The sequence below is a fragment of the Phocoena sinus genome, chromosome 13 (genome assembly GCF_008692025.1).
Source record: "Phocoena sinus isolate mPhoSin1 chromosome 13, mPhoSin1.pri, whole genome shotgun sequence".
In the NCBI taxonomy this organism is placed as follows: Eukaryota; Metazoa; Chordata; class Mammalia; order Artiodactyla; family Phocoenidae; genus Phocoena; species Phocoena sinus.
This window is the reverse complement of record NC_045775.1, coordinates 89,924,449-89,937,913: the sequence shown is the minus strand read 5'-3', so window position 1 is coordinate 89,937,913 and position 13,465 is coordinate 89,924,449. Positions and strand designations below refer to the sequence as shown.

General features: G+C 44.8%; 1 protein-coding gene across 1 annotated transcript in view; it reads right to left on the bottom strand.

Moving 5' to 3' along the window:
* CCDC138 (coiled-coil domain containing 138) overlaps window positions 1-13,465 on the bottom strand; it is a 49,126-nt gene that overhangs the window by 33,037 nt on the left and 2,624 nt on the right. Inside the window, 6 exon segments of the mRNA XM_032653795.1 lie at window positions 1,964-2,071; window positions 2,184-2,261; window positions 4,970-5,089; window positions 7,881-8,018; window positions 9,936-10,144; window positions 11,851-11,978. Of these exon segments, the coding sequence (XP_032509686.1) occupies window positions 1,964-2,071; window positions 2,184-2,261; window positions 4,970-5,089; window positions 7,881-8,018; window positions 9,936-10,144; window positions 11,851-11,978 (781 nt within the window).

The window sequence follows — 13,465 nt, the reverse complement described above, 5'->3', positions numbered from 1 at the left end:
ATGTTTCCTGGAAATCCTGTTCTCTCAGAGTCCACCAAAATGGGAGGGAAACAAGAGCAAACTGCCATAAGAAACTATAAATTCAACTAAGCTGATTTCCGTGTTCCTTCAAATCACTTTCAGTCACTTCAATTCAACATTTATCACACATGTTCCTTCAACGGGAGCTACGCTAGATTTAATTTTAGACAGAGAAATACAAAAGCAAATTAATAAAAGGCAAAATTAAGCAGACAGCGATCCACAAAAACAGAATCAGATGAATGAAAACAAAGTTATACTATTCTGACCAAGAGTCACTTTTAACCTTCTCAATTTTCCTCAAATAGGAACTTTTGATGAAAACTGCAATCATCTTGACTAACCTGAGTATAAATCTCCACTTTTTCCAATTTACTTTATTATTTGTTTTTAATTAAAAAATGTTTTTCATGGGACTTCCCTGGTGGCGCAGTGGTTGGGAATCTGCCTGCCAATGCAGGGGACATGGGTTTGAGCCCTGGTCTGGGAAGATCCTACATGCCGCGGAGCAACTAAGCCTGTGCGCCACAACTACTGAGCCTGCGTGCCACAACTACTGAAGCCCGCATGCCTAGAGCCTGTGCTCCGCAACAACAGAAGCCACTACAGTGAGAAGCCCGCGCTCCACAACAAAGTGTAGCCCCTGCTCGCCGCAACTAGAGAAAGCCCGCGCGCAGCAACAAAGACCCAATGCAGCCAAAAATAAAATAAAATAATTAATTAAAAAAAAAATTTCTTTTTCACAGCCAGCATCCATGACAGGAAAAAGGAGGCGGGGGAGTTAAATACGACCTTTTCCAACAACTAAACCCGCTGCGCACAGCCGGGGCCTGGTAGAGGTGAGGGCAGGCGGGGCGGCCACAGGCTAGGGCAGCCCCGTTGGGAGCACAGCGTGGGGCCCAGGAGGGGTTCCTGCAGGTCAGAAGGGGGCCCTGGGACTGGAGCCCCCGGGAGGGCCGTGCGGCCGGTGCTGCCACCCTTGCTGTGATTGCCGTGCTCCTCCTGGACAGACGCGGAGGCCGGGCCAGCGATGCTGTGGGCTTGGCTCCCTATCCGCCCCATGTCGACAGCCCGCCCCGAGCTGACCTCCTACCGCAGGTGCCGGAGGGGACACAGGCCGGGTCCTCTGTGCTCTCGGCAGCACGGCCCAGAGCCGCGGCACCTCCCTGCTGACACCCTGCAGCACCGCCAAGCGAGGGCCCCGAGAGCTTGGCACAAGCAGCTCCCCCAGGCCTGGCCCTGTGGACGGACGAGGTCCCCGGCCTTCCGTCGATGAGGTCCCGTGCGTGGACCCCTGCGCAGGGCTGGGAGCGCAGCGGCTCCTGCTTGATCCGCGCCGGCCCGTCACGGGCCAGACGTTGCCCGTCCCACGGCAGCTCCTGCCTCTGCTGCTGGGGCTCCCGTTGCCATCCTTAAACAAGGCCATCCGCCCAGTTCACTTTATGGAAAACTACAGCATTTATCAAAACCACTGAAGCCCAGTGAGGTATCACTACCCACCCACTGGAAAGGTCAAAATAAAAAAGACTGAAAACACCAAATGTTTTTTGGTGCCATAAAACCTGACAGCAAACTTTTTAGCCAAGTTGTCATACACACATCGCTAGCAGGAGTATGAATGGTACAACCACTTTGGAAAACTGGCAGCTGCCCCCCAAATTAAATGTACCTCCACCTTATGACCCAGAAATTCCAGTCTTGGCTATATTTCCAAGAGGAATGAAAATACATGTCCCCAAAAAGCCTTATACATGAATATTCTTAGCAGCTAAACGTTCTGTTTTTGCAAACAAAAGCATATCTGAAATATTATAGCAATACTTTTCTACAAGGAAATTATCACAGTGAATCCTTTCACACTAAGAAGAATGTTTGCTAAAGGGAAAAAAAAATAAGGAAGAGAAAAATGTCCTGGCTTTCCAATGGAGAAATCATATCATACCTTATGAGGTTTTGAAACTGGTACTTTCTCCTGTTTTAAACTTTTTGCTTCGTGAGCGGCGTGGGGATTTCCTTTCAATCTCTGTACTGTCATAAACTCATACTTCCTCTGTGACAGTACATATCCGTGAATTAAAAGAAAATTATATTAAAAGTGAGAAAGTCCAAAGGCAGTCATTTTAAATTTCACTTGTGTCTCAAGAGAAGAGCAGGTACCTTACCTGTAAATTATCTAAACGAGCTTGAACTCTCTTAGCCTGAACCTCCAACTTCCTGTTTTCTTCACTTACTTCATTTAACTAAGGTAGGAAAACATTAGATATTTCAATAGAAACCTCAAGCCGATTTCCTACTGAAGTTTTCCCAGTGTACCATCTTATCTAGTCTGTGTTACCAAGCAACATAACGTAACAGACAGAGGTAGCGTCCATGATTAAAGATCACAGCTAAAACCACCATTTGGTCCTAAAACATTAAGAGTCTCTAAGAAAGTTTACTTCATTCTATGAAAAATGTGCAAGTCTCCTAACATCTTACACGTATACATTTTAATAGGAAACGTCTTTTAGTTGAACTTTTTATTGAAGTATAATGTATGTCCAGAAAAGTGTACCAATCATTAAATATCACCATAACGAATTACTGCGATTGGAGTAAATGTATCTGTTAATTTAGGAAAACTGACATCTTTATCATATTGAGTCTTCTCATCCCTGAACATAACATAGCCTTCAACTTATTTCGGTCCTCTTTAGTTGCTTTTAATTAACATTTTGCACTCCTCAGTATGCATGTTTTATACATGTATAATCTTTCTTTAGATTTATTCCTGGAGAGCCAATGCTTTTTGATGCTACTACCCATAGTATCTTTCAATAAACATTCACTACTTGATTATTGTTGACATACAGAAATGCACTTGATATTTTATATACTGAACTTATACCCAAAGATTCTCCTAAATTTGTTTAATTCTAATAACTTGTCTGTATGCTCACTTGGATACTTACTACATCTGTGCATAATCATGTCATCGGAGGATAATTCTTATTTCTTCCTTCCCGACCCCGACTTTCCTCTCCTCACTGCACTGACCAGGACTTCAGCACAAAGTTCAACAAAACAGTAACAGTGAGCACCTTTATCTTGTTCTGATCTCAAGGGAAAAGATTTCAATAACTTACATTAAGTGTGATTCAGAAGTTGGTTTTTTTTGTAGGTACTCTATGAGAATTAAGTTCTCTTCTATTACTAGTTATTATCTTTGGGCTCGTGCTGAATTTTAAATCAAGGAATTATACGATTTTTCTCCTTTTATCAGATGATGTGTTAATTTTCAAATGATAAATGACCCTGTATTCCTGGACCAAGTCCATTGAGTTGTACTATACTTTTTGTGTACTTCTGGATTCAATTTGCTGATATTAAAAATTTTTGCATCTGTACTCATGGGAGACTGGCTTGCATTTTCTTTTTTCTTGTAATGTTCTTGACAGGTTTCGTTTCAAGGTTATGCTGGCCTCATACAACAAGAAAGGGAGCATTTCTCTTTTTCTGTTTATGTAAATAAGGTACATGATATTTCCTCCTTAAAAGGTAGCCAATAGTCTTACTGCTCCTTCTTTGAAGGTAAGGTGTCTTATTTTTCTCTGATTTTATCTTTATCTAAAATCTTCGTGTCTTAAAATAGCGTGCCTATATGGTTTTCCTCAATATTTACCCTGCTTAGGGTTAACAGAATTTCTTAGAATCTACAGGTTGGCATCTTTCACCAGCTTTGGATATCACCTCTTCACATATTACATTTTTGCCTTATTAACTACTTTTGGAGCTCCCGTGTTAAACTTCTTCATTATGTCCCACATGCCTCTCTTGTGAATTTTCCAACCTTTCCCCACTCCTATCAATAGGTTCAATCTCGTAATAATGCACACTTCCCGTCACCACACACTCATCAAACACACGCAAGATTATCAAGGATTATATCCACCTAAGAGACAGGTATGGGCAACAATGCACCTATACTAGCAGATAAAGAAATCCTTCTCAAAAACGAGTGTCGCCTGAGACTGTGATGGGAAAAGGCAGTCTCTCCAGGATAAGGAGGCTTCCAGACGACAGTGAGTCAAGTTCACACGCTAACTGTGGGAGGTTAGACCTGATTCAGAGAAGCCAGGTCATCAGGTGAAGTGAGAAATGGGGGACCTAGTTATCACTGCCAAGGGGAAACGTCGTAACAAGTAGTGAAGAGCACACAGCTAGCCAAGGGATTCCAGGAGCCCAGTTCTCTCTCAGAGTACGAGCTCACCAACATGTTGGAACCCACGAAGTTCCCCAGCCCAAGGCCTTAACCACTAAAGCGACGAGCTTCACCTGCTTCTGCTCATCTACGCAGCCCTCCCCACGAACACACACAATCACTCTCCTGTCCCTCTTCCACAGAGCCCGTCACTTTCACGTCTTTCAGGCAAAAACTGGCAAAGGGAAGTGAAAAAAAAAAGTACAACTCCTAAGAATTTGGTGCAACTTGAGTATTATTAAGCACGGAGCTAAACCACAGTACTTACAAACGTAAGGGCAGCGCACCGTGACACAGTGGGCACGAGCTCACACTCCCCAGCACAGGATCAACACATCACAGACACTCCAAAAACAGAGTGGTGTGTAACAGCAGGTGCAAGAACAGCACAAAGCTACAAACCAGCGCCTGAAGTACCCAGGTTGGCAGGTTTTCTTTTGCTTATTTTTAATCTAGTCATTGCTCTTAATAGTTTAAAAAATTTCAAGTTGTCAAACGTCTCAGCTGGTTGTCCGAACAGATGATGAGAAACCAAGAGCTTAATAATACTTTATTTATATTTGGAAGTATTTTATAATAGAGGTAACAAATAAAGATAATCAAGGTTTTCTCTAGCCAGAATATGTTCTAAGATTTTGACTTCCAATTTGTTAATCTATATAGTTCTAAGAATGTCTTAGAATCTAATATAGATAAAATAGGTCTTACCTGTTTTTTTAAGCTATCATTCAATTCTTTCAATGCATCAAAAGAGGACCTTAGCCTCCTGCTTTCTTTATTTCTTTCCTTAAGAACTTCAGTTAAGTGCTCAACTTCTGCATCATGTTGCTAGGAGGGAAAAAGTACAGATTCTACGTCACTAACGCCACTGAACATAAATTAATTAAAAATTAAAACTCCTTGAATCACATGGACTTTAATCAGTGTATTTAAGCATAACGACTAATAATGCAAATGACTTATAAAAACTGTATAATCAACCAAACTAATAACAAAGCATTAAAAGCATATGTTAAATACCTATTAAAACATATTACACAAATTAATTAGCAATAAGGCTACTTTCTGTTTCTGCTCAGAAAAATCCACAACAGAAACACACTGAAATAATTTCTATTTGACATCATGGAATGATAAAACAATGAAGGATTTCTGATCCTTTTCAGAGACTAGTTAATTATTCATAGCTTTGTGAATTAAAATTTAAGGTTTAAATTACCCTTGTGGAGTAGAAGTAATATTCCACAGACAGAACAAACTAATTTCTTGTTCTCATAAATTAGCTAAAATTGTACATCTCAAGAAACTTAAATACATAATAAAATTTCCGGAGCCCCAAACTGTTCGACTTTCCTTAACCAGTTTTATAAATGATTAAAATCAATTTCCCCTCTAATTCCATTTAAATGGAGCACTTTTAGATTTAAATTGTGAATACTTATATAGTTTCTTTCACCTTTTACTCTCAAATTTATGCGTAATGTATTAAAACAAGCAAGTTTCCACAGGAAATCAAGAAACTGAGTTAATTTCCTTCTTTCAAGTAATCATCTAGTTCCCATTAAAATAAAGCAGTTAGCTTTATACTTATTACAAGTAGCATACAAATCCAAAGAGAAAAATATCAAGGCTAAAACTGGGATGGAGAGCGCTGAGAATCCAAGCATTCATTCTTTTGCCCTGTTTAAAAATCCAAGCTTGTGAAAAAAATTAGCTTTATGCAACTTTATTATTACATTAAACGACTCCTTAAATAACTTAGGATATGGTCACATATACTATATGTATTTTAAAAACTAGATTAACATTCTCACTGTACAAATCTTCCACCTCCAGAAGAGATTAAAAATGTATGACGTGGGTTCCATTTCCAGACGGAGAAGCCCCAGTGCACTCTGCCTCTCTTACCGCTTACAACTAATTACAACTAAAAACCGTACACAAAACACAGAAAGCAACTACCTAAGGAATGTCAAAGGGAAACAAAAGCAGGGAATAGTAGAAAGGAGGGAAAACCTGGAGAAGAAACCATCAAGGGGCTGAAGTTTCCTGGGTTTCGTTTTCCCTTGCAGTCTTGCTCCAGGGCAGGCCCCAGACACCGCTAATTGGAGAGAAACTGCTTTTCAGGGCTGGGAAACCAAGAAGAGGGGACCACAGGAGCCAAGGAATGTGCTCAAATCTGGATCAGCCCTGAGTCAGCGAAAGCAGCAGAGCAAAGGGGCAGAGACAGGAGTTCAGTTTAAAAACAGCCCCACTGTGTGTAGGCACCTTAAAGACCCAGAGCATCACAGCAAAGGCTGAGAACCCCCAGCGGTGCCTGCATGACAGGCTCCAGAGCAACAGCACAGGCTTTGGAAACCGAGCGAGGGGGGGCACAGCCCACACGGTGAGAAAACACTCAGCCTCAACCCACTGGGCTCACTGCTTAAGAAATGAACACATACAACCAACATTCTCCAGAGTGTTATGAAAGGATCCAGAATCTATACAAAATTAATAATATCCAAAAGGTCCCAAAGACAATCCCAAACTCACTGCACATACAAAAAACCAGAAGAATGTGATTAGGTTTCAAGAAAAATGCCAACCCTTAGGTGATCTAGAGTGGGATTTTTAACTGAATTCCAAATGCCAATGAATGCAAATGGAAAAGAGAGAAATTCTCATGAGAAAAATTGAAAATAATTGGAAAATTTAGAACTTTAAAATGCCAGAAATAAAACAATTCTCTAGACAAGATCAACTGCAACATGGAAATGAAAGAAGAAACTGTGATCCCGTGATCAAATCTGAAGGGCGCACAAGAAAAGGACTGGAGAGAGGAACAGACTCAGAAACCTGTGGGGTGACAGCAAAGTGGGGGTGGGGGAGAGTGCTTGCTGGGGGTTGCGGGGAGGTGGGGGGGACGGATAGCTACGAGGAGCACGTGGGAACCCTGGGGGCCAGGACTACTCTTTTTCTTGATCACGGCGCCCATCGCGAGACTGCATGTGCTTTCAAAACAAATAGTAAATTCTCCTCTATATAAGTTGCAACGTATAGTAACCCATCTCTCGATAGGAAACAAAGAACAATACCGTACAACCTACCTGACAGTCTCGATAAAAATATTTAATCTGAATATAAACATTAGGAAACAATCAGGCAAATACAGAGTAAGACACACTCTTTAAGACTACAGGCCAAAAGTCTTCAAAGAAAAGCCTCAGAAAAAGCAAAAATGGTGACGTGGATTGCTCTAGATCCAGAGAAACCAATGAGATTTGCCTGCATTTTGTCTAGTTCCTTGATCAGAGAACAAAACAAAAAGCAATAGAAGACAATTTGGGGACCCACTGGGAAAGTGAGCGTGGACTGTGTATGTATTTTAAGTTAAATTATATAATTAGCATGCATTTCCTGTTCAACAGTGGTGTGGAGAACACCCTCATTCTGAGGCAATTCACAGCACGGAAGAAGGACTTAGGGTGCTGGGTCTTGGTTTTTGCAACCCACCTTCAACTGGTCCAGGAACAACGTGAGGGCGGGAAGGCTGAGCAAATGTGCAAATGCGAACGAGCAGGGAGCCCAAACCAGAGGAGGAGGGCCCTGCCCGCTAAAGTCAGCGCCATGCGCTTACCTCCTTCAAGATCTGGAACCTTGTAAGAACCTCTTCTTTGACACCTTTAAGTTTATTCAAGGCACTTTCATGTCTGAAAAGCAGCTCTTCTCTCTCAGCCAGAGAACGTTCTCGCTTTTGAAGCAAATTCCTGCTGTGCTGCAGTTCCACACTGTATAGAAAGGGCAGAGTTTAGTGTTTTTCAGAAGCACACGTACCAGCGGTACAAGTGAGAGTCTCATTCACTGAGATGGCAGCTCAATCGAACGGTGTTTCGGACGCATGGGAACCAAGTGAGCGCAGATGCAGCAACAACCAGACCGGCATGCAGGTAACCCTGTACTTTGCAGGATCCACCAGTGAGATTCTACTGTGAGGACTCGAGAGAATTTGGGGTGCAAGCAAGGTGAGCACCGCAGAGCTCCCCGTGCCCGCCGGGATGCCCACCACCCCTCCCCTTCCCATCGTCTGGGATGCCCTCCAGCCACCTTCCCTGCCCCGACGCCAGCTGAGCTCCCCTGGAGAAGAAAGCCTCATACCTGAAGAGGTGCTCCCGTGCGGCCCAGAAATCCTCTCCCACCTCCCCGCATTCCGCACGGTGCCTATGCAAACCTTCTCCACCCTCCACCCTGAATCCATCACCTCCTCCAGCCTCTGTGCAGGCAGCCTGGTCTCTGCCTTCATGGGGGAACAGAAGACAGTGCGAGGACGCAGCCTTACAAAGGGAGGCCAGCCTCCCACTGCCTCTGCCTCCTGGGGAGACTGCTGCCACTCAGTGCTCTATTATTTCCAACACTCCCGTCGCGTCAGAAATGAAATCTCTCTGGATCCTGCCCACTGGCCGCCCCCCCTCACAAACTTCTTTAAAATGTTGTCTACGTTTGCTGAGCCCTCTTGACATCCCAGTCACTCCTCGATGTACTGATACTTTCATCTGGCCTCAACCCACGTCCCCTACTGAACCAGCTGCCCAATCACTGAACCCGCAGGTCCCGCTCCAGCCCTGGTTTCACGCATCGCACACTCTGGTCCCCTCCTTCCTCGCCTCCCTGACACCACCTCCTCCGGGTCCCCTTTCCCCGCCACGGGCTCTACTCGCTCCACTGCCCTTCAATTACTGCTGCTCCTCAAGACTGGGGATTAAGCTGCTTTCTTCCTCCATACTTCCTCTGCTCGGTTCCATCCACCCAGGGGCTAAAAGCACTGCACACGCAACTCACTGTTTCCAAACCGCGGTGCTCAGCTCTTTCTCCCAGGCTCCAGACTCAAGTCCGAACTGCCTATTAACATCTCCGCCTGTGTGCTTTCAGGTGGCACAAAATACTCATGTCCAAAATTGAAATCCATTAGCCATCGGGGAATGCAAATCAAAACCACAAGACAGCACTTCACATCCACTAGGATGGCTAGAATCAAAAAGACAGAGAAAAACTGGAACCCCTGTGCAGCACTGGTGGGATGTAAAATGGTGCAGTCGCTTTGGAAAACAGTTTGACGGGGGCTCAAAAAGTGAGACATGGGCTTCCCTGGTGGCGCATGGTTGAGAGTCTGCCTGCCGAGGCAGGGGACGCGGGTCCACGCCCCGGTCCGGGAGGATCCCACATGCCGCGGAGCGGCTGGGCCCGTGAGCCATGGCCGCTGAGCCTGTGCTCTGCAATGGGAGAGTCCACAACAGTGAGAGGCCCGCGATATATATGTGTATATATATATATATATATTTCCAACTAGAAGAATTTCAAACACAAATTGTCCTTACATATACTTCTGCTTCCTTCTGTACTCCCACACAGAGGATGCTGGAGAAAGACGTGAATTACATCCTTTAGAGACAAAGAAGATAAAGGCCACTGTTCTGAACTGAATTCTGGTGAGAGCTGACAGGAGAACTTTTTACATATAGGTATTTAAAACAATGAATCTAGAACACCTACTTCAAAAAGCATACTTTACTAGCAAATTCTGTTTTATTTCTTCAGTAAGGATGGGATGGAAATAAACACTTAACTAACACAAAACGGAACAACTGTGTTCGTGTTTCCTCAATGTTCGGCGCTGACAACATCGACATTTCCGGACGCCCGGTTCAGCCTGAGGGCTCCCCTGCAGTTTCTGGTGTATCTGGAGTAACTCATCGTAGATCTGGTTGGCCTGACGTGGAAGCACGCCCTGCCTGTGTGAGGCTCTGGACGCTGGCGAGCTGACACGTTTCGAAGGAGACTCACTAGCGTCACTGCAGCAGTCAGTCCAGTTCCTCGAATCTGAGGCCAAATTAGTTGGTTCAGCAACTGCTAAGAAAATTAAACTTAAACTAAAAACTTAATTTATAGTTTTAAGTATCCTCATAGTATTGTTAAAAAGTTTCAAGGACTATATGCAGAGAGAAAGAATGATATAGCAAACAGTGAACATTTAGAAAATCTGGATGGAGGCCACACAGGAATTCTTTGTGGTCTTTTTGCAACTTCTCTGTAAGTCTGAGATTACTCCAAAAATGAGTGCGCGAAAGCACTTATGGATTAACTACCTAGGCCAAGAAATGGAAAGTTACCTCAGAAACTCCAGAGCACATTCCCTTCTCTCCCTTACACCAAATTAACCGCTAACCCAAATACAGTGCTCATCACTGTTTCACTTCTTTTTAATTTTTACTACTTATGTTTAAAAAATTATTTGTTTTGCCTGTCTTTAAACTTTATATAACATCTGTAGTTAAATAATCATATAATTACATAACCTCTATAACCTCCCCCGTTAAATAACACGTTCCTGTATTAACGATGGCGGCAGGTTCACCACCCTCCACTGCTTCACCTGTGCTGTGTTTTTTGCGCACGGACACCTGAGCGGTGCTGCCTGCGCAGAGGCCGGGCGGCCCTGCACCTGGCTCCTGGCGCCCACGGTGAGCGCTCCCCTGGGTCACACGATCAGCAGCAACGCTGCAGGGCTGCCGGGTACACGTGCAGAGTCAACTGCACGGTGCCCAAAGCTAACCAGCTCCCCTGACAGCAGTGGAGGGCGCGGTCCTCCTGCTTCGCTCCTCGCCAGCGCTGAGCTATCAGAACTCACGCTCTGCTAATCCTGAGCACGGTGGTTTTCCCTTGCATTGGCCTCCAGCTGGGGCAGCGCCCCGGCTTTAAGAAGGGCTCTCCCACAGTACTCCCCGTCTTGGACAGACTGGGGAGCCAAGACAAAAAGTAGGAACGTTTAAAAGGAAAACGTCTCCCTTCCCTCACTCAGCAGACGCCCTTCAAGGGGAGACACCCTCTTCGGGCTCCCGTCCCCCCAGCACCAGCCTGAAGACTCCTTAGTTCTGTCAGCCTTTACACACACTCAGCACTTGTTCAATGGTCACCCGTGGGAAAATCCACCGCACAGCAGGAAACACAAGCCGGCAGTATTCTTCATGCTCCTCGCACACTGAAACGAATGATGAGAAGGACGGAGCAGCGAGTGTACTGTGTGTGCGGGAGACGCAGAGGCTCCCAGGGGCAGCTGGGTCCTGCGGCCAAGAGGGGAGGGCACCACCCCAGCTGCCTCTTTTCCTGAAATCCTGGCAAAACTAGGATAGGCAGCCAGGTACACAGAGAGCAACTACTGGCTCAGGGCCAAAGGAAGCCAGACCTCAAGCGATCTGGACTATTTTCCTAAAACGTTTAAGGAATAGCCACCTACTACCATAATTTTACTCACTTCCTAACAAATACTGACATGAAAAAGAACTGAAGAAATTATAAAAATACTCAGTTGATTATTAAGCGCTTTTGATAAACTCTGAGAGCGTACAAATTCTACTGGAAAATCATGAAGTTTATTTTTTCTTCTCCTTTAGCTTAATGACAAGCACAGTAACCAGCTCACGGCGTATAAAACTCCAGGACACAGAAACACAGACCCCTGAGAACCAGGGTTATTACTATGGGGTAAGCTTTATGTGCCCTACTTGACAGAGTTACTGTTTAAATGACTGTTCCAAAATGAGTATTTCTCTTACCTTTGTTTATCTGTTTAAAAGACTGCTTGTTTATTTCAGAGGTACTAACCCTATGACCATTCCCAATGAACTCTTCTTCTGTTTCCTGTTGTTTTAAATCTTGAAAAGAATCCAGTTCCTCATCTAGGCTTTAAAAAAAATTCTATCACAGCATTCTGGAAGATTTCTATAGCATTTAAAGCAGGTGAGACTGCTTTTCAAATATTAACAGCGGAACAACTGTGAAAAACATAACAAGTAAACATGTTTTTTTTTGTGTGTGTGTGGTATGCGGGCCTCTCACTGTTGTGGCCTCTCCCGTTGCGGAGCACAGGCTCCGGATGCGCAGGCTCAGCGGCCATGGCTCACGGGCCCAGCCGCTCCGCGACATATGGGATCTTCCCGGACCGGGGCACGAACCCCTGTCCCCTGCATCGGCAGGCAGACTCTCAACCACTGCGCCACCAGGGAAGTCCAGTAAACATGTTTAAAAAAGCAAAAGGAGGGGCTTCCCTGGTGGCGCAGTGGTTGGGAGTCCGCCTGCCGATGCAGGGGACACGGGTTCGTATCCCGATCCGGGAAGATCCCACGTGCCGCGGAGCGGCTGGGCCCGTGAGCCATGGCCGCTGAGCCTGCGCGTCCGGAGCCTGTGCTCCGCAACGGGAGAGGCCACAACAGTGAGAGGCCCATATACCGCAAAAAAAAAAAAAAAAAAAAAAGCAAAAGGAAAAAATGTAAAGTACCAATCACTGATGCTGAAAACTCACTACAAAGACCCTTCTACACATTCAAACAGGCTCAACTGCAAACCGCACACCCTGTGGATGCTCCACACTCCTCCTTCTGACCCTGGATGCTGCTGTGCGGCAGATCCGACACGCACTGCTTTCTCTAATTGTAACTAAGAGAAATAGTGTTTAAGGTGAGAAAACGGAACCCCGAAGTTCAATTAACTGACAGGTGATATAACCAGCAAAAGGTGAAGCAGAACTAGAATCCCAGGTATTCTCTCCAAAAAGATCATCTGAACGTTGACATTTCCAGATCAGTGCTGTTCAAAGAGAATATACTGCAAGTCACAAAAGATAATTTAAAATTTTGGGGAATTCCCTGGCAGTCCAGTGGTTAAGACTCTGTGCTCTCACTGCCAACAGCCCGGGGTTCAATCCCCAGTCGGGGAACTAAGATCTCGTAAGCCCTTCGGTGCCACAAGAAGAAAAAACAAAATTCTAACAGCCACATTGAAAACATAAAAAGACATGAAATTTTAACAATATGCTATATTTAACCCAGTATATCTAAAACACTGCCATTTTAACATACAATCGATATATATTTTTTTTTTTCTTTTTTTTTTTTTTTTTTTTGCGGTACGCGGGCCTCTCACTGCTGTGGCCTCTCCCGTTGCGGAGCACAGGCTCCGGACGCACAGGCTCAGCGGCCATGGCTCACGGGCCCAGCCGCTCCGCGGCATGTGGGATCCTCCCGGACCAGGGCACGAACCCGCGTCCCCTGCGTCAGCAGGCGAGCTCTCAACCACTGCGCCACCAGGGAAGCCCAATCAATATTTTAAAATAAGACATTTTACATTCTTTTATCCATCTTTAAAATCAGCTGTGTATTTTATACTCACAGC